This window comes from Trachymyrmex cornetzi, unplaced genomic scaffold, assembly GCF_001594075.2.
Source record: "Trachymyrmex cornetzi isolate Tcor2-1 unplaced genomic scaffold, Tcor1.1 scaffold1012, whole genome shotgun sequence".
In the NCBI taxonomy this organism is placed as follows: Eukaryota; Metazoa; Arthropoda; class Insecta; order Hymenoptera; family Formicidae; genus Trachymyrmex; species Trachymyrmex cornetzi.
Window position 1 is genome coordinate 166,089 of NW_017295557.1, and position 21,731 is coordinate 187,819.

Consider the following 21,731-nt stretch of genomic DNA (forward strand, 5'->3'; position numbering starts at 1 on the left):
TCTCAAGACAATATGAAGTTTTTGACACAAAGATTAAGGAATTTCTACCATTGTGTGCGCTTTGGGTGACCATGAGTCAGTTATTGGTTGACATAATTGAATTATTCTGACGATTTTGGTTTAATTGATGAATGACGATACCGTTAGTATGGAAAGTTATGAAGGCAAAATGTTTTGTATTATGTATAAAAAGAAAGAATTTTTTGACAATTATATTGAATGAGTGGACTGTAGTAGTTGAAAGTTTCATAAAATTGTTATATATGGATTTATGTTAGACTAAAACACTGAAGAAGGCTTTGTAAGCCGAAACGTTTGTGTATGAATTCAAACTTTTGCGTATGCATTCAAACTTTTGTTTTAATTATACATGTAATGAATGAAACGATATAGATTGTTTTATTGATATGTTAGATTATTTAAGATTGTAGCTCGTAATAAGCCTTGTTACATTTTAATTTTTAACGTTCTGATATAGTTACTCCGAATCTCTTGAAAGCTATTCCTTACTTAATATTGTACATCCCTCAACGTTCGAAGAAAATTGAGATCGTGGGGATCAAAGCGTAATATCCCGCGAAATATCGCGTGCTACGTGAGATGGGTGCGATGCCGAGCGGACTATACGAGCGATCGTCGGGAACTTAGGCGATGCGTCCCTCGACGAGGGAGCCGACCGGAAAAAGAGACTGCACGCGAGAGTCTTTACGTTACGCACGTGCACGCACACCGGCATACCGCGCCGGCCGACGTGGACACGACGCACGTTGGACCCAGCGAAAGATATAGTAGTGCGTCACCCGGCTTGGAATAGCGGCTGATGTCAAGCCTCGTGCACTCTTACACTCACGACTTTAAACGCATCCTCGCGCACGCACCTCACGCGTTTTTCGGTGTATGGTGTCACTCGCAGAAACAGGAAAAAAAAAAGAGAGAAAGATTTATAGTCAGTTCTTTTTTCGGTGTTGCCAAAGTGCCGTTGCGAATTTGTAAGTCCGACTATCTGGGAGAAAATTGTTGGCACACCTAACGACAAATACGCGAGATTCTCGAATTCATCTAACAATAAGGAAAATTGCAGGATGCAAGATTGTGACGTTGATTATTTTTGACGGTAAAGGAGAGGATACTCGCGGCTTTTCTGTCACAATCTTGATGCTCGTCCGGAGCTAATTATGGATTATGGCGGGTACCGGCTCAGCACACTCTTGCGACAATTCGCTCTTCGGCGATTTTATTTCCGTACGCGTTTCCGTGTATTTTCTCAACGTGAGTCACGCACGCCGTTCAGCCGTCACGGACACGTCATTCGCGCACGAATAACGCCCGTTCCCATGTGGAATTGCGCGCACACACAGAAAAATACGTACTGTACTCAAATAATAATTAGTAATTACTTACTTCAATTATTCCAACATATATACTCCACAAGTCTATCATAAGCTCATCACAAGCAACAAATTTTTTCAATGTTTTGAATCCTAATAAGTTTAATACTTCAACTGAGGTTATTAAATTAAAACAAATTCGACTTGCTTATTATATAAAGTTGCTTGTTCGATCAATTTTATAATATTCTTCAGAAGAAAATCAATTGTTGTTTTAAAAAGTACATAATAATATATAGTAAATAATAAATTTGTTCTAAAATTTGTAATGAGTATATTTTAAGTTTATTATCAAGGAAATATTTGTTGGTAAACATAAGCGTTACTTAAATGAAAAAAAATTAATTGAGTAATCGCCTTTCTTAGCAACAGAATGATATTTTTCTGTGTATGACTCTTTATTTTATTTTGAAATATAATAGAAAATGTCGAGAGTGTGATATTAAAAATAAACCATCATATTGTGTGTGTGATATACGAACAATAAAGGAAACACAATCGAACTAATCAAAACAAATCTTTTAAGAATGAGATAGAAATCTTTCTAAAGATATCAAATTTATGAGCGGATTTTTATGTCAGTAGAAAAAAAAGGTGAATTCATAATTTTCTTCTAACAAACAAAATTAGAGAAAATTAAGATTTTTTAATTCCTTAAATCTTCATAAATATAAAAATGTCAAAAATATATTTTATATCTAGGAATAAAACATAAAATAAACTAGGCTCATGTTTCCGAGAATCGACGTCAATGAGATCGATTGCCGTAGCAAAATTTATCGCGTAGTTAGTGGATATATCGATCTTCGGATTACACGAACCGAAACATAAATCGCTATGCAGCGCAGTCAAATTATACTGCGCCCTCTAATTTACACTGCGACCGGTTTGTTATCCCCTAAGTACACGATCCTAATCCGTTCTCTCGGGAGTACTAATTAACGGGAGATAATGGATCACAATGTGGCAACTCGTGTGATCCACGATGTAACCTTGACATGGCGAGCGCGGATTCTCTGGAGAAAACTCGAGAGAATTAAAATTATCAATTGTACAGAAAGCTGTTAATTATAGAACTGCTTAAACGAGTATGAATATAATTTTATGGTTTAACAATCGTAAGATCTCCGGTTTTTCACATTTTAGAGAAATATAGGGTTAGAAAATGTGTGTTAAATTTAACACATTTCAAGTAAATTTTTGTGTTTAATACAAGATAAATATATTAAAAGTTTTGGAAAATGAATAAAATTTTATGCTGAAAGATATTTATTTCTTTTTTCTTTCGTATCAGTTAATCAGTTAGCGTGAAATGATGCCATGTTATTTAATAAATATTAAGTATACCTCAGGAGAAGAAGAGCAAGATCATTTCCTCCTTCTTCCTTATCCCTTCAGAAATGCAGCATGAATGTCAACAAGGAAGCATCAACGAAGCACTGACTAATTACCATGATAAACTCACTTAGGACGAATGCTGAGCGCTCACCGGTGCGCTAAAAGCGAGCCTTAAAAGGGAGTTAAGAGACCCTTCTCGTAGCCACTTTTGCAGTGCGACTCCCCAGGGAGATGTATGAGGAGATTGTGTAATCATCCAGTTAGGGGGTGGCTCGTGAGACCGTCTGTTTGCGCGCTTTTTGTATGTGTTAGTTGAGAGAAAGAAGACCACCCGCGACCGAAAGAAAATTGAACGGAAGCTACAGATCTATCTGCATAGACTATTCATAGAGAATTACACTTGTATAATTATTTTGAAGATTCGAAATCTTTTGATTTTTACAGAATAAGATTTCTACATCCTAAGATTTCACATTTTTAACTCTCTGTCTGCAATCTGGGTCTTTTTTAACATTTGAGTGTAAAATTATTTGGAAATATAATAAAGAGAGACGTTGAAAAAAATAATCTGATTTTTTCAGATTTTTTTTTAAAGCCTAGAACAGTAAAAAGAGCTGATCAAAAAAAGCTGGCAATTTAGAAATTTTTTAATTTCAAATCTACTATCTATAGATCCTTCTCCAAAAAGTCCTTATTTCTCGAAACCGTATTACAAATCCCATAAATTTTAAATGTTATCGAATCCATATTTCCAAACTGCACATTTAACGCATTTCAATAACAATAATAATTATATTATATAATTAAAATAATAATTATATTATACAATTAAAATTATTATTATATTAAGAATTAATTTAGCAGCAATTATTATCTATATTACACGCACATACGCACATGTAAATGATATTTTATAAAAAGTTGGAATAATTAATTACGAATTTTCATATTTGCAAATCCTATGTTCACTTTCTCGTTTAAAATTCCTACGCTTAGCAATTCATATAATACGCTTCACTTTCGTACATTACAGCAATAATAAAATCCCTTTTCGAGCGATCATAAAGTGCTCTCAAACAGGCAGTTACGATTGGCCTATTTGGAATCTACCCACTTTAATCTAGTAGTATCGGCAGAAAATCGATAAGCTCGATGGCCCGCAAAATGTCAATTTAATAGAATGCTCTTCTGCCGTAGACGTATTACGCAATCAGTTACGTACCGATTAATGCCTCTCCTTAATCGTTACCCATGTTATTATGCAATTCTGTTATCATATCCTTGTAAATTCGCTAATGAGTATAAATCACCCAATGAATTTTTCCGGTAAAATAGATCACGGAATATATATATATATATATATATATAACATTAGGATATTTATTATTAAGATACTACGTTTCAAGCTTTCAAAGTCAAGCTTCAATACACGGAGAGAATTTTTTCTTAGAATTACTTTTAAAATATGATAGTCGTGGAACAACATTGTATTTCGAAGAATTTTTATGTAAATCTCTCTCATTCATTAATAAAACTACTATAAAATTTAAAATAAATTTAATTAATTTTACTGAAGTGCTTGGTAAAAATCTTTAAAATATTGTATTGTACCACAATCACCATATTTTCAGGATAAATTTTAAAAGAAAATTCTTTCCGTGCATGAATAATGGCAATCCAATCTTTTCAGTTAAACATTTTGTTGTTTTTAACTTCCACGTGTGCCAAAATGTAAATTAAACCATTTCTGTGGTTAATTTCAAAACAACATCCATGTTAATATGTGCACTTAGTAAATAACGAACTAAATTTAAATCAAATTTAATACAATTTCTCAAGCTCTTCTAAATTGTTTAATTTCATTGTCTTAATTAAATTAACGACATATATTGAATAAGAGCAGTGGTGACCAACAAAACTGATTAAAACAAGTTGGATATAATTTGACATTATTAATTTAACAGTGTGATTGGATCATTTGTATCCTGCAAATTTTCTTTTCTTTGAAATACTAGAAGCATATGGCTAAATAGAATCTATTATTTCCTTTTTTTAAAATACACAACTTTACAAATACTTTCTAAAGTATACACACTGAAAAATATTAAATTTTAATAAATATTCGAATAATTCTAAGTAAATATCTACATATATTTATTTGATACAATTTGATACAATTGAATAATTCTAAGTAAATAAACACATATTTATTTGATACAAGAATTAATTTCTTTTAACTATTTGTTTGTTTTTATAATTATTAATATCAATTTAATTCAACTATCATTTTTTTAAGTTTCATTTTTTACCTATTATTTTTCTTAATTTTTATTTAATGGAGGTACACGTGTATACTTAATGCTATTCAAAGAAATATGTATAAAGGTTTAGTAAATTTGTTTTCAGTATATGTGTACAATTATTTAACAATTTTTGTATACTTGTCAAAGAGACGAAAATTAATCTAGGACTCAAATGACTCAGCATGTGTAGTAAAGAACTGGAAAAACATCATGTACTGAGGATTGGTTAAATGCAAATTCATGTACGCAATACATCGAAGAGATATACACGTAAGTACGTATGTACGTTTCATGAGAGTCCTTTTTACATTACAGTAGGTATGTTTGATGGTGCAATTTTAAAGCCTCTTATATGTCAAACGTCTCGTAACGCTTTTTACACATCAAATCTCTCACAGCGCTTTTACGTATCAAACGGCTCCCAGAAATCCAATTTTTAATTTCCCTGTCGTAATATTGTGACATGTGCATTTCACTAAAACTCGGATTTGCAATTCGAACTTTTGCGCACAACGTGCATTCTACGAAAAAAGATTTTAATTAATTTTCAAAAAAGGTATCCAAATAATTCCGATGTTAAAATTTAAATTGTTGATCAATTTTGTAAATCTTTTTATTTTATCATATATTATTATATTAATATTATATATATAATAAATAATTAATCATCATTCAAAGATTTTGCGACAAATAACCGCTAAATTCAGTGCAGTTATCTTTATATAAATATATAATTAGAATTGCAAAAAAGATAGCTATATCGCTATGTAAAATTTTAAAAGACGTTGCATGCAAAGATTCAACGTAGTTAAATTTTCCCAAGGTGCTCGGGTCGAGTGTTCTCTCGTGCAATCTACGCATAATTTAAACGCGTTTCCTAAAGCGGCGCGAACTCGAAAGCGTACTACGTCGTGCCCGAAAGAGTCCAGAGTCTCGTCTCGACGGCAGGAAGAGACGCACACGTTAATGACAGAGCTCGTACGAAATGCGGGACTAATTGACGCGCGATAATTAACGCCACTCCCGCGCAAGAGTGACGCGACGTACGTTCATGCAAATGAAACGTAGTTGCTAGACGTTAATTGCATCGCGATCGCCGCAAGTGAACATCAAATTCTTTCTGCCAATCGTGACAATATTGGCGTGTAATGATCCGATAGAATGCAATTCACCGACCTTCAATCAACCTGTTCGTCCACGATATATGTGCGATAAGCTCAAGTGGCGATATATCGGATATCTTTTAATTTTTTAATACGTTGCTTAGCCAAAGCATCCATCCTTCAGTAAACGAAACATTCGGGAAAGTCCCGCAATTTCATTGAAGCGCGAATCTGGAAAGCTCATTTTAACGACCGTATATAAAAAGAAAATGGTTTTGCTAAATTGATTAAAAATTTAGCTAAATACAGGTCTGAGAATAATTTTGTTGGATCAAAATAATTACGTAAGAATCTCAAGCGTGAATAACGTTGGAAAAAGTTGTGACATTTTATAGCAAAATCAGCTTAAGTGTCCTAGATTATTTTCATGACTGAACAGAAATATCTCAAGATTTAATTGGATATAAATCTAAAAATAATTTTAATGGATCAAAATAATTATGTACAAGAATCTTAAGCATAGTGAGCAATGATACAAAAAGTTTTGACATTCTAGCAACCAGCTTAATCATCCTACATAATTATTTTATGGCTCAACAAAATTATATTCAGATGTATTATCTATCCAAATTTTTAGATCAGCACAAAACTGACATTTCCATATATGTAATTATCGACTTTGTTAATCTAAAAAAATCCATCTAGAAATAAATCTGAAAATAATTTTAAACTATCAAAATAATTATGTAGAACGATTAAACTGATTGTTAGACTGTTAAAACTTTACAGCGCATTGTCGAACGTTTAAGCGTTCTACATAATTATTTTGATGGTGCAATAAAATTATTTTCACAAATGTATATTTAATTAATTTAAAAAATAGTTCAGCAAAATTGTTCTTTCCGTGTTACAAAGCGGATGTCGAGATGCGAGTTTGTTGTCACTAGCTGAGTCAGACGCTACGTTTTAGGCTGAACGAATATATGTGGGCGACGTTACGCCCAAATGAATGCAACTTTCTTGAATGGACTGGCCGGACGCGATTTCGATCAACACGGACGTTGCTTTCCAACCAGGAAATGAGCTCGCGTCAAGTCGAATTCTACTCACAGATGGAATAATCATTACGGCCGACCGCGCACAAACGCGATTTTCAAATCCATTAACGCGTTGCCAGCGATCGAACGTTTTCCGCGAATAGAATTAAAAGAAAAATCCAGCTGCTTCTTCTCATCCGCGATCGAAGTCGGTGATTTCTGCGAAGTAGAAATCTCCCTACGAGATGCTACGTGTAAATACTTCATATCCGTAATTTCCTGCGTTCTAGGAATAAAAGGAAAAATCTCGCGAAAATAAATTCGATTTGGAAATGAACCCGTAATTATTATAACGCCAAACGTAACGCACGGTTGTTAAAATATTTCAATAGCAATTTAATTTTGAACGATTTTGAAATAAGAATGTTGCAATCTTTGTAGTAGATTTATAATAGATTTTAATAAAAAGTCTGGTTTAAAATTTAAAAAAACAGCTATCACAGTATTTTGTTTAACGTATTGGTGCAATATTTAATAAATATTACCATATATAATAATAGTAATCAACCATTCGGTAATAATCAAAAGAGTAAACATGGAAGAAACATGGTTTTTCGAAAATATTAAAAAATTTAACTAAATAAATAGATCTCAAAATAATTTTGTCGACTCATTAAAATAATTATGTAGGACGCTCAAACTGGTTGCTAGAATGTTAAAACTTTTTGCAGTATTGCTCATTATGTTTGAGATTCCCACGATTGTTTTGATAATCAGATAAAATTATTTTCTGATCTGTATCTAGCTGAATTTTTAGATAATTCAGCAAAATCATTGTTTTCATATAATATATAAAAACACTAACGTTTAGTTGGCTTTGGTTATATTAATCAAATATTTGATTAAATTTTTTTTTAAAAGCTTTAATTACTATCTAGGTTTAATTATTATTGTTATCAGACTTTTTTCAGCGAATTAATTAACAAGATGCAATATCTTAAGGAAAATTACATACTTGCGATACTATTCACCAAGCGCAAATCAATAAAGCGTCAGAGATTTTGCTCCCGCTTTCGATAAAATTAGATACATTATACGAAACATCCTTGTAGTTAATTCTGGCATCGGTTTGCGACTTCTCATCATTAGCAACTAACGATGTACAAGTCGAATAACTGTAAATCATCTGTATATAATGCGTGTGAGTACGAAGTTTCCCAATAACTTTTAAGTAAGTAGGTGGCTTAAAGATTCGCAACTTAAATGGAGTACTCAAAACATCCCAAAAAAATTTTATCTTTATAGTTATATTTTTTACTAATATCGTCATAGTGTTAAATTTATATAGTTATTCTCCCTTATTATTATAAAAATAAAAAAATGTAAAAATAATCAACATAAAAAAAAAACTTCTGTGAACTGATTTATATACATAAGCCATTCTTTACATATAAAAGAATTCCAGGAAATATACATTTCATTTTCCTTTTTTACAGAATAAAACTTTAAAAAAACTACATCTGGAGTGCTGCGACCATTCCATTTAAAGAAGCCATTAAAAGTTATGCCCTAATATCCGAATGAAAATTAAAGCCAAACAAGGATTGTTAGTTTGCAAAATTAAATCATTCAGAATTGCAAATGTAATTACAAACAGCGTAAGCTACTGACACATTTAATTCGGCTCCATGTTGTTCGCAATATCGAGCGAGCAAATAAATTGATAATGTGTCAAACAGATACGGAGAAATACTGATTTTTAGGAACATATTCTGTTCATCCGGAATGAAAAACTGGTTGACGCGGACGTATTATATAAAATTCAGCAATACCTGGACGGAATCGAATGATGTACACTAAACAGAATCGAGCTACCAAATGTTGAGTAAAATATTGTCAATCAAATATTCGGTTAATATAACTGAAAATCAATTTACGTTCCTAAATATTTAGTAAATATTACTAAACATAATAATATAACAATTTAATTGATAATTGGTTACTAAATATTTAAGAAAGTATATATATAAAATTATTTTTGGTTTCATGGTTAATCGAACATTTGATTGGCATTATTTCACTCAATATTTGATAGCTCGATTCTTTTTAGTATACATGTATAATTCGATTCCGTCCAGACATTTACTTGAATTTATATAACACGTCCGCGTCAATCAGTTTTTCATCCCGGTGAACAGAATATGTTCCCAAAAATCATATATCTTCGTATATACTAGTTCGATGAATTATCAATTTATTTGTTTACTCATCAATATTACGAATAACATGGAGCCGATTAAATGTATCAATAACTTACGCTGTTTAATTACATTTATAATTCCGAATGATTTAATTCTGCAGACTAACAATCCTTGTTTGACAATTCTTACCTGGTAATGTTGGTACCTATTACCAAACTTTTTTCAGTGTACGGTACATCACACGATATGTTGCACGCTCGACACGAATCCCGATAGTTTAAATTAAATTTAAAAGTATCGCCAACTTCGCTCAATGCATTACTGGGCAAATCCAGTTGGTTATCAATTAAAACAGGCAAACGAAGTTCTCCTCACACAGTGCCACAATGTCGAGGATCGTCCTGATTAAATTAATATTCCGATTACGACGCAGTATGTAGCAGAGTAATTGCTGTAAACTCTCCCAGGATACGTGAAAGCATTTGTGTGTATATGTGCATATGTGCAGTATTGGAGCATAATAAACAATTATATGTACATATATAGGGATACATGCGATCAATGTATCATCTGGACATTGATTTTGTGCCGGTTAATAATGTGTAAATGCAACGAGGGCAACTCAATTATTTAAACATATTAATATTAAATTACCGTTAAATTAATTATATTATATATGGCAGTTTGCAATATTATTATTTTATATAATTGCTTGAAACAATTTCTGAGAAACAATGTCTGAAGTTCTCATCAAAATGTTTCTTAAGCCTGGATCTACAATAGATTTTTAAGGCTTAATTTAAGCTATAAGGAATGGACGAATCACAATCAATTATTCTCCTCGCATTCGACTGCAATTGGTCAATTTCTTACGGCTCAAGGCTTAAAACATCTATTGTAGAAACCATAAAAAATATATTACAGACAATAGGAGTCGACGCTGATTATCAATTAACGCAATTTTTCTTAATACTAAAAACATAAACCTTAACAAAGTTAATATTCATGATTTTAAAATCTTTGGCATCTGTGAGTCCGGATCTACAATAGATAATGATAAATTATAAATTAATAAAAACTAATAAGTTTTTATAGACTTCTTTAATTAAAACAATTAATGAAACCATAAAAAATATATTACAGGTACAAAGTTAAGGTTTATATATTTAGTATTAAGAAAAATTGCGCTAATTGATAACCAGCGTCGACTCCTATTGCCTGTAATATATTTTTTATGGTTTCATTAATTATTTTAATTAAAGGAGTCTATAAAAACTTATTAGTTTTTATTAATTTATAATTTATCATTATCTATTGTAGATCCGGACTCACAGACGCCAAAGATTTTAAAATCATGAATATTACTAGTTTATGGTTTTAAGAATTTATTTCTAAATTCTTAGAAATTTCTTTCATTATACGAAACTATATCATGTTCCTAGGAATGCGCTGATAAACGAGACTCACCTGTATCTCCTAGCTGGTCGTACTGCATCGACCAGATTACACCGTAAATCGATATATCAAGCACAATTAACCCGCATCTTGCTTTCCACGAAACCGATAATAGTCCATAGTTCTTAGATCACAAAGTAGCGCATTTCTCTGATCCAATCGAGCGCGTCATTTTTTTATCCTTACCATGGTTATACTTACATTAGATACGGTATATCTCTCTTGATCATCACGTTAAAAAACAAAAAAATAGTATCGACTACAATATGTCGTCTTGTAATTGTAGTGAAAAATATTGAAAAAATATTCAAAATTTTTAAATCGTATTCTTAAATCATTTTGATATCGAATCTTCTAAATAAATATTATTACTCGCCATTTCTCTTTGTAATTTCTTAATTTTTTTTATATTTAATTTAAAATCCTCTAATTTTTGCAATCATTTTTAATTAACTCGGAAATAGTCACCTAATTTTTTTTATCTGATCTGGGGTGTTTTTAACCCCAATTAAAATAATTACTATTATATTAACAACATATTACATTATATGCTATTGTTTTTCGATTTATTAGTATTTCTAGAACATTATAGGTATGAATTTAATCACATTTTCTGATACATGTGTAATGAACAGGGGTAAATAGAAATTAAACAAATATTAAACGAAATGAGTTCAAGAACATTCAATAGCTCTTATTATGACAATATTTTCTAAAATAAAAATTTTTAATTAATATAAACGGTATTTTATTACGAGTTTTCGATAGAATTGCGTATTTAAAGTTTCGTCAAGAATAATTATTAAAAAAGATAAATATGTTAAACAATACGCAAAATAATATTTTACAAATCACATTTTTTCACATTTTTTGGGATGTAAAAATACCCCAGATGACTATTCTTAAATTTAAAAAATACCAATAACCTGACATTACGAGTTTCGATAAAAATGTTCCCTTAAATTATTGAATACTTTCAGAGATACTTCTTTTCTCTCTTTCTCACACGCTTAAGTTCAGGTAGATTGCGAACGACCAGAAAGGCCGGATGAATGGCGACAGCCGCGAGTAATCGCGAGAGTTGTCGCAAAGAATGAGGAATGCGACGGCCTCCAGAACGTAGAAGAGACCTTCGCTTGTTACGCAAATACACAGATCCACGGAGATGACGAGGTGGTGAAGAGAGAAGGAGGGTGAGGTGGAGGGTATCGGCCTTGGCGAAAAGAGCAGACCTCGCCGGCTGTTCGATGACCTAGAGGCAAGGTGGGCGGGAATATTGTAGATAGATAATATCTGATAATATCATTCATTACACACCTAAATCTCGAATTAGCGAAGCTTCGAGAGGAGGGAGGAGATTCATTTGGGTCAAAGTGTATCATATTAAAGATTCTGTTTTTTTTTTTAGCTAAACTTCTTGCATCATTCATCTTTTCTCTTCTTTTTTCTAAAACGTAGAGAAAAAAGGAGATGAACTTTGCAATTCAGTTCAACTAAAAAGAACAGATCTAATATAAGTTATTTCGAAGGGTCACTTTACACTTCACGTTCGTAGTGAAATTATTAACATCTCCAGGTTCGTTATATTAATGCCATGGAAAAACAACTGCGCCATTCGTGGCGCAGTTGGATCGCAATAAAGCGATATACAGCAGAACATTGATTGTCAAATGTCAAATGTTCAACTGTTAATATGAGAACGTGGAAATCATGTAGTTACGTAATATCTTTGGTTTTCGTAAATGAGATATTTTTTTCTAGTTAAATAATTTCAGAGTGTTTACTGAAAAATCTCGTAAAAATATTTTCTAAAAACACCCAGATTTTCCAGTTATTTTTATTTAAAATTCTAGATTAGAGTATCTCTAGTTTTAAGGGACTGTGAATGCAACTTCGAAATAGGAAGTAACGCAAACAAATATATTGTAAATTAGAAGAAAACAGGGTTTTTACGAAATTCTATCTGTCCTGTTTTACAATTAGATGCAAAATCTAAAGGAAAAAATCAATTAACTCTTTCATACTGTATATTTTTTATACTATTACTGAGTTCCTTATAAAAATTCGCGAACATATAAAAATATATGTGTATGCTTTATTGCTAATAGGATTGTCTACATTTTATATTATCAAGAAAAATTATGAAAAAAACAATGCTTTCAAAAAGAGGCAGAATTTAAATTTAAAAGTAAAATTTCCAAAATTTTTTCTTGTACCAATAAATTCCATGAAAATCCTTGACTTTCAAAGGTAAAAGTTTCATGAAAACTCTAGGTTTATCAAGTTTTTTCAGGTAGAAATACTGAATATTCGCTATTATAGAATGGATTTAAATTAACGAGTAGCGACGTATCGTCTTCGAGAAACGAGATCATTTTCCTTCGTATAATCGGAATTCAGTAATAGGAATTGAGACATCTTTATCTTATCTCTCTCTCAAGCTCTTGTGAATTTCAAAACAGATTCAAGTGTTTTAACAATTAACGTAGAATAACGACGCGTTTTCCTCTAGCAAGTAACGTGAGAACAGATGTACACGTTCGCGACACATGTAGATCACCTGTTCCGTGGATCACCTCAGCTTCGCACATTTATCAGTTGTGCGCGGGAAGCGTACATAAAGTGCAGGTGGATAATTGTTCAAAAACGACACGCTACTACAGTGAAATCTCCTCTTATCTCCGTCATCATCTAAATTGTGGCCAGGGAGTTGATTGTGTATCTTGAAACAAAGTGAAAATTAAGCCCTAGAAAAAGCACAGGTAAAAGCGGCTCCACAATGAAAGCCACATAAGAAATCAATCAATCATAATCAAATGTAAAGTGAATAGTCGACCATGATTGGCTGAATCGACAATTTCTTACGGCTTAGGCCTTAAAGCTTAAGTTTTACATCTTACAATCTCATTGTAGACGCCGCTTAACACACATAAATGTATCTAAAAACTATATATTCTGATATAAACCATTTCTGAAAGGTTGAAATTTGATATTCCCTGTTTCTCTAGAGACCCTATAATAGAATCTGGCCATGAGATGACAAACTTTTGATTGGTCCGTCGTTTTTGTTAACTTCAGTAAGTTAGAATGAGTGAGATAACTAAGTTAGAATAAGATAACATATATAAAAAGAGACAGTATGTACAATACCCTTTTTTTCACTCTTGTTTTGATAAAATTGCTCGTGGCTAGACCTTGTTATAGGATCTCTACCCTGTTTCTATTACTGCTTTTCAATTGTGTATAAGGCTTTATTCCTTGCTCCTATTGTATGTGCTTTTCATTGTATCCATACGAAAAGTTCAAGTTTTGCTGTGTGTGAAGTACCTATAAATTTAGACAAGTATAAATCTGAAAATTGCGTTTGGAGTATCAAAATAATTATTGGGACTTAAACTGATTGTTAAGATGTCGCAACTTTTTACAGCATTGTCATCATTTAAGCGTTTTACAGAAGTTAATGGGCTAATGAGAGTCACAGCTGCGGTAATTCGTGCGAGAAAGAAACAATTTTTATTATGTATAATACTTATTAATTTTAGACGTTTCGGCTCCAATTCGGGCCATCCTCAGTAATTCGCATCGATATAATAATCATTTCGTCTTCATGGCTGGACAAGAAAGTGGCAACTCCATCAATCCATAAATTTTGTCTCAAGAATGAAAAATCTCGTGGCAGTGAATAGAAAGAAATTCTGTACAGCCATGTAAATTTACTAATAATATGAAATTGTTTAATATAAGAAATAAATTTGGTCGCAAAGAAACATTATGACTGCGAACAAGTCAACGGACTGGAGCCGAAACGTCTAAAATTAATAAGTATTATACATAATAAAAATTGTTTCTTTCTCGCACGAATTACCGCAGCTGTGACTCTCATTAGCCCATTAATGTTTATGTTATTTGACATTTTCGAGAGTTATAATTTTAAGTTTTATTGTTTTACAGAAGTATTTCTATAGATCGACAAAATTATTTTCCGATTCGTATTTAGCAAATTTTTAGATATTTTAGCAAAATAGTTATTCCTTTATAGAGATGTAAAATGAATTTACTCACTTTTGTAATATTCAACTCGTTTCAAGATACATAATTGACCTCCCAGTGATCAGTGATGTCGGGATCAAAATGTATATCTCGAATCGAGGTGAAATCTACAAAAGTGAACGAATTTACTGAAACAGTTATAATATATTCATTGATCTCGTTTAGTAAATTTGCTCAATTTTGTAATTTTCATTTCGTTTCAAAGATACACAATCGACTTCTTTAAAACGAGATGCATGAAAATTACAAAAGTGAGCGAATTTATTGAAATATTTATAATTTCATTAATTAACATCTAGTAAATTTGCTCACTTTCGTAATTTTCCTCTCGTTCCAAGATACACAATCGACCCCTTTGAAACAAAGTGAAAATTACAAAAGTGGGCGAGTTTACTGAAATATTTACAACTTCATTGATCAACACCGAGAGAATTTGCTCACTTTTACAATTTTCATCTCGTTTAAAATACACAATCGATCTCCGTCATTGCGCGAGGTGCCCTCGGCTACAATTATTCACGTTATTAATCTCGCGACTCGTCGATAAAGATATGAAACCCTCCTCTCCTCTCTCGGCATGCAATTAACGCGCCGCCCACCTGCGCGTGAAACTGCCGGAGACATTTTTAAATGACGCCGAAAGACGATTACGACATCGCAAATAATAACTCCTTACGAACGACGGTTCTGTAAATAAGGGTTAAACGAATCTCGGGAAAGAAAGAAAAGGAAAGAGAGAGAGAGCGAGAGGCAGACGAGGAGAAAGAGATGGAGAGACCGAGGAAAAAAAAGCGATCGATGATTGGGCGAGCGAGCTCCACCGTCTCCCTCCCTTCCCCTCGTTAATCATCACCTTCTAATCGTTCCTTATCACCCCTTATCTGATAACCAGCCGTAACAGCGCAGATACATCCCCACGACGCATCATTTCCTCGAGATGGCCCGGCAACGTGCGAGGAATTTCGTCGCCGGCCGCGAAAGCAACATGGCGGCTGCGAGGAACGAGACGACTGGCACTCCTCGCACTCTCTTTCTCTTTTCCTCGCACGGCGTCTCGTGCGTCATCGGTGCGGCCGCCTTCAGGCCGTCGATCGCGGCGACGTAGCCGAAAGAGAGAAAAAGAGAGGGAGGGAGGGAGAGAGAGAGACAAATCCGCCGCTCGTATCTCGCACGAAATGATCATCCCGTTGGATATAATCCCGCGAGATCCGACTCGATCTCGTCGATATCTTTACAGAGGTGCGAGACACACGGCGATCATCGTCGCCGGCGAGATCCCAGAGCAGCGGGCCGCCCCGACCAGCCCCGACGACGTCGGGCGGCATGGCTACGGGGTCCACACGGGCCGCGTTGCGGCGCACGTCGCGCGATCCGTCGTGGACGTGGCCAAAGATCGGCTCGCGATCCCGACGTCGGGTGTAATCATGAAGGTGAACGGCTACCAGATGAAGCGGACTCACCTTCGGAGTGCTGTAAGCGGCCTGGGAAATCGGGCTCTCGACGTGTTCAACAGCTACCGTTCACTACGTTCTCGCTGAATGCACTGGCGCGACTAACGGAAACCGCCATCTTGCCCGGCGCTCGCGCGCCCACTTCCGGCGCGACGCGCCGCGCCGATTTGAATCGCTCGTTTGCTCCTTCGCGTAAATTAGATGAAGTGATATAAATTGATCTACTCGTAATTGAAGCAATTTTACAGTAAATCGAAGTTAATCTTACAGTACTCGTAATCTTATATTTATAAATCTACTTACTATCTAACATTAATTTTAGATCAGCGGGATTTAAGTATTTATGTATGAGATAATATTAAGGGTGTGCCTGCAAAAAGAAACGCGTATTCTCTAAGGCTCGATTGCATCAACGTTATTTTAACTTTAAGCAAAGAAACACACTCTCTCTCTCTCTCTCTCTCTCTCTCGGCTTTAAAAAAGAAAAGGGTTTCAGGCTTCGTTTAAAGAATCAAAGTAATGTTAATGCAACCAGACCTAAACTTTTTAGAGTGAATCGTCACTCTAGAGAGTGAAATCTCACTCTTCAAGACTTTTAATTTTTTAGCGTGAGATTCTGTTCTAAATAATTTAGAAAATATATTAACACTTAAGTATATTTAATAAAAATAATCCAAGTTGCAGATGTAATATAAAGAAAATTGAATTGCTTAACATTTTTTAAAAAAAGATTTCGAATTTAATGGATCCAATAGAAATTTTGAATACATATTACACAAATATATATCATGAAATAAATATAATACATATGTTTATGAAATATAACGCTGTATACATATATCAAACTATACAACTATTAATACGTAACCTTGTAACACAATTTATTGGCGTAATATTGACTCAATATATATCTCCAATAACAATGCTTAATCAATATCTCACCAATAAAATGTGCTACTCAAAATATAATGCGTTATAATATGCGATATTGAATGATTATCGTTAATAAAGAATTTTTCTTATTTTATAACCATAAAATTGTGTTAGAAATTTAATATCTAGGAAGATATATAATTGTTGAATGTGTTTATGACAATTTTATTATTTTGTTGTTATAATAATTGTAATTATACATATTATCCATTTATAGAAAAGGAAAAATTGTTCGCTATAGCGACAATTATTTCATTCTAACATCTTTAAGGATTACAGCTAGAATGGAATGATCCGTAAATTAGATGAAATGGTATAAATTAATGTACTCATAATTGAAGTAAATTTAATCTTATAGTAATCGTAATCTTATATTTATAAATCTTACTATCTAACATTAATTTTAGATCAGCGGGACACAAATATTTATATATAAAATAACAAAGTTAAAAGATTTAATCGGACGTATTTATCTTTTTCAAACCTATCACCTTTTCTTCAGAAATTCTGGTTTGATTTTTCTGGAGGAGATTCTGGTCTTTTTATTTAAAAATGTTTTAGTGGATTTAAAGGTGTCTAAAATTATATGCGTAATCACATAGATAATATCATGTCTGTTTGAAAATTAGTAAAAAAGCACAAATACTCTGAGGGAAATTAAAAATAATTCTGTTTATAAAAATCTAGATTAGAGACAATTCTATTCGTATCTAAATAATTAACAAAATTTTAGATATGTACAAAGTTTTCTCTTCTATTCCAATTTATTCCAATTCGCTACGTGTAGCGCCCTCTCTGTAACTGTCTATAATGTCTAAACTCACGTCCAATCGCAAAATTATTACATGTGAGCACATGGCAGCACATGGATGTCAGGAGTAAATTTTAAATACTAATTTTATTATATTTTTTAATCTGTGAAAGAATTTAGTTTCAAAGATGCCGAAATCGAAGAGGGATAAAAAAAGTAATTTCCTAAATGTTTTTCGTATATTTTTACGTATTTTTGTAAGAAATATTTTTAGAAGCAGTTAGCTTGTTGCAACTAACCTCCAAAAAAGTTAAAATTTAATTTCATGAGTTAATATTTTATTGCGTAATTTTATTGTAACAAGTTAATAATTTTAAACAATATTATTTTTGGTACTTTTGTCATAATGAAAAAAAATATATGTGTCAAATAAATATATGGCACTGTTTAAAATATTTTTATTTCACAGTTTCACTCACTAAAACTGATAGAAAAGGTTCAGCCTTAAAACAGAGGATCATGGAAGATGTTAAGAAATATGTGGAAGAATACAGTAGCATATTTCTAATCTCTATTCAAAATTCACGCAACACTAAGCTTCTTGATTTACGTGCTGAATGGAAAGACAGTAAACTTTTCTTTGGAAAGCTCAGAATAATTGCACTGGGTCTGGGAAAATCAAAGGAAACCGAAGTTGCAGAAGGTATACATAAATTAGCTAATGCAATGAAGAACCACTCAATGAGAGGCCAGTGTGGTCTGTTATTTACTAATAGATCAAAGAAACAGGTATATCATATAAAGACTTAGACAATAACATAAAAGTATATTTGAAACAAATATTTAATAAACAGCATGTCATATTTATATATATTTATTTATATTTGTATTTATATATATTATATATATTTATATTTATCGTATTTATATTTGATAAACAAAATATCATATTTATAGAAATTTTAAGATTAATTTTATAATACGAACGATTCACGTTATATATTATTGAAAATGTATTTTATATGTCTATTTGTTTAGGTAATGGAATGGGCAGAAAACTATGAAGAAATGGAATATGCCCGTTCTGGATTTGTAGCACCTGAAACAGTGGAATTACCTGAAGGACCTCTACCACAGTTCCAACATAGCATGGAACCACAGTTGAGACAGTTGGGTATGCCTACGTCATTGAAAAAGGGAATTATTACTTTGATTAAACCATTCACAGTTTGTAAAAAGAATGAAGTACTTACACCGGAGCAAGCGCAAATTCTGGTACATATTTATATACATATGTATATATATATTTTTTAACATTTTGCATTGAGACATTAAACTAAATCCTTACATGTTTTGTAGAAATTACTAAGTAAACCGCTAGCAGTTTTTAAGCTGCAACTTTTGGGGGTGTACACGAAAAAAAATGGTTTTAAGAAAATTACAGTATCAGATGACACAAGAGAGAACGATGAAGAAGAGATGGATATGGAGGACAATGATGGTACATGAAATTTATATGTATTGTAGTTAAGAAAAAAATGTATATATAACTTTATACGTAAATATATTTCCTTATTTGTAATTATTTTGTTTAAAACGCCAACAGCAAATTTTATGTCATGTGTGAAATTGTATTTAAATGCTTAAGATGTAACAAATGAGTACCGAATAATTGGTAATTTAAACATGTCAAAATTTTTAGTGTTTTAAATAATATAATTTTAGGAAATATTATTTAAACAAAATTTATATTAAATAAAATATGCAAACATTTGCTTTAACTCTATTTTGGATGATTGGTATATTATGGGTGAGTGAAATTTAATGTATCTGTAAGTTTTTATCTAAATTTTTATCTCATGTGCTATGTCGTAATTTTTTATACATAATTTCATTTATTATGTTTCAAACAATATTTTTAGGGCATATATCATTGGTATATAATTGGGTCTCCAAAAAAAGCTGATAATAATATAATATCGAAAATAGTTTCCAATTTTGATTCTGATAGGAGGCACAGTACATCTATCGAATCTTTAGAAACTTTAGAACATTCAGATAATGAAAGTACTAGAAATAGAAGAAAAAATCTGCAAAAATTAACACATGAGGTACATAATTGTTAAAGTGAATACTTATTTGAGTTTGAAAAATTCTGAATAATGTACAGCGAACATTTGTGAAACATTACAAATTAAATTACAAACATTATAAATATTTATACAAAATTTATGAAATATTAAATATTTCAGATTAAAACTTGTTGGCCTAGTAAAACATCATTAAAGAGAAGATTCTACAAATAATCATAATGTATATTATGCTCTACGTATAAAACACTTTTATGGCAACAGTATAAAAAATGATAATAAAACAAAATATAATTTAACATGAACAAAAATATTCCAATTCTTAAATCATAAAATACATCGTTATATGATTAATAGAATTCTTATAACATAGTTACATTTATAGTATGACGAAATTAACGGTAGTATTGATATTTTCACAAGGTAGTCATTTTCATAATGTTTATTATTTATGATTCCAAAGGATACAGATTATACATTTATTATATATAGAAGTTGAGAGATGTGCTAATACTGCTAAAAGATAAGAATTAAGTAAACTAAAAACAGGTTGCATTACGATGAGATCATCTTACAGGTAATGTGTGATACTACTACTAACACATAAAATTTAATAGACATATGTCTTGTGCAACATAAATTTTTAATATTATTCCGTAATAATTTTTATGCATTATCCCCATTTGTAAAAATTAGATTATTCAATAGAAAGATGTGTCTTATAATTATAATTATTTCCAATTTGTTCAATCATAGTTTTACTTATTAGAAAATAAAAAATTCTTTTTACTATTACGAAGAATGATTATACCATGACAACATATAAACAAATTATAAAAAGTAATAAAGAAATTATAAACAAACTTTATCTAAATATATTTGTACCAAGAATGCTTTTAACAAAATAGATAAATACTACAAAATAATATTAAACAATTATAAATTTACAGTGTAACATTACATATTACATCATATAAGTTAATTTAAAGTCTGTTCTAAATCAATAATACAAAATATATACAGTATTACTTTTTGTCATAAATTCCTCTGTCATTCTATGCCATTACATTTGTCTAAATCAAAATATTTTTTAAATTATTCGTGCTTTGTTCTGCAATTTTCCTGTCTCACTGTCCTATAATGAATGCATTATCGCGTAATAAAAGATATAATCTATTGTGAATATAACTCTATCCTCTTTGGTTGGATACAGTTGTACTTTTGTTACTTCAATTGTATGACTCAAGAAGGACAAGGAGTGAATCCGTCAACATTATTTTTACATGATGTTAACCGAACTAAAACAATGATAACTTAATCTATACGTTAAAAATATTTTAGGTAACATATGAAAGAGCAAAAGCTGGTAGAATGTATTTGATTAAAAGACAACCATGATTGAGAAGAGAATTAAATAAAAATTAGATCATGTACAAATTACGGAATATAGAATAGATTCGTACTTTATATATGACTATTTTAACGTAAATTTTCAAAAGAAATCCACGTTTATACACGTTATCTATTTCATAATCCCTACTTTGATCAGAATATCACAATGTAAATGATAATATCATTTTGAGGATATGGCAATTTCACAGCACGCTAACTTAATCGAGATCTTATACAAA

The 21,731-nt window shown here is 31.6% G+C and overlaps 2 protein-coding genes across 3 annotated transcripts in view; one reads left to right on the forward strand and one right to left on the reverse strand.

The window, feature by feature from the left end:
• Positions 1-16,409, reverse strand: part of 14-3-3zeta (tyrosine 3-monooxygenase/tryptophan 5-monooxygenase activation protein zeta) — a 75,942-nt gene extending 59,533 nt beyond the window's left edge. For both annotated transcript variants that reach the window (XM_018502491.1, XM_018502473.1), the window contains exon 1: positions 16,336-16,409. The gene's annotated coding sequence lies outside the window, so the exon portion shown is untranslated. The remainder of the gene's footprint in view (positions 1-16,335) is intronic.
• A 1,716-nt stretch (positions 16,410-18,125) lies between these two features.
• RpLP0-like (ribosomal protein LP0-like) lies at positions 18,126-19,526 on the forward strand. The gene is made up of 4 exons (XM_018502505.1): positions 18,126-18,226; positions 18,480-18,799; positions 19,049-19,285; positions 19,370-19,526. Exons 1-4 carry the CDS (start codon positions 18,199-18,201, stop codon positions 19,517-19,519), a joined length of 735 nt encoding a protein of 244 aa, XP_018358007.1. The 5' UTR covers positions 18,126-18,198; the 3' UTR covers positions 19,520-19,526.
• Positions 19,527-21,731: the final 2,205 nt, after the last annotated feature.

Coding starts and splice junctions, on each gene's coding strand:
- RpLP0-like (XM_018502505.1), top strand. CDS start 18,199: ATGCCGAAATCGAAGAGGGATAAAAAAA. Junction 18,800..19,048: donor CTAATAGATCAAAGAAACAG/GTATATCATATA, acceptor CTATTTGTTTAG/GTAATGGAATGGGCAGAAAA. Junction 19,286..19,369: donor CGGAGCAAGCGCAAATTCTG/GTACATATTTAT, acceptor CATGTTTTGTAG/AAATTACTAAGTAAACCGCT.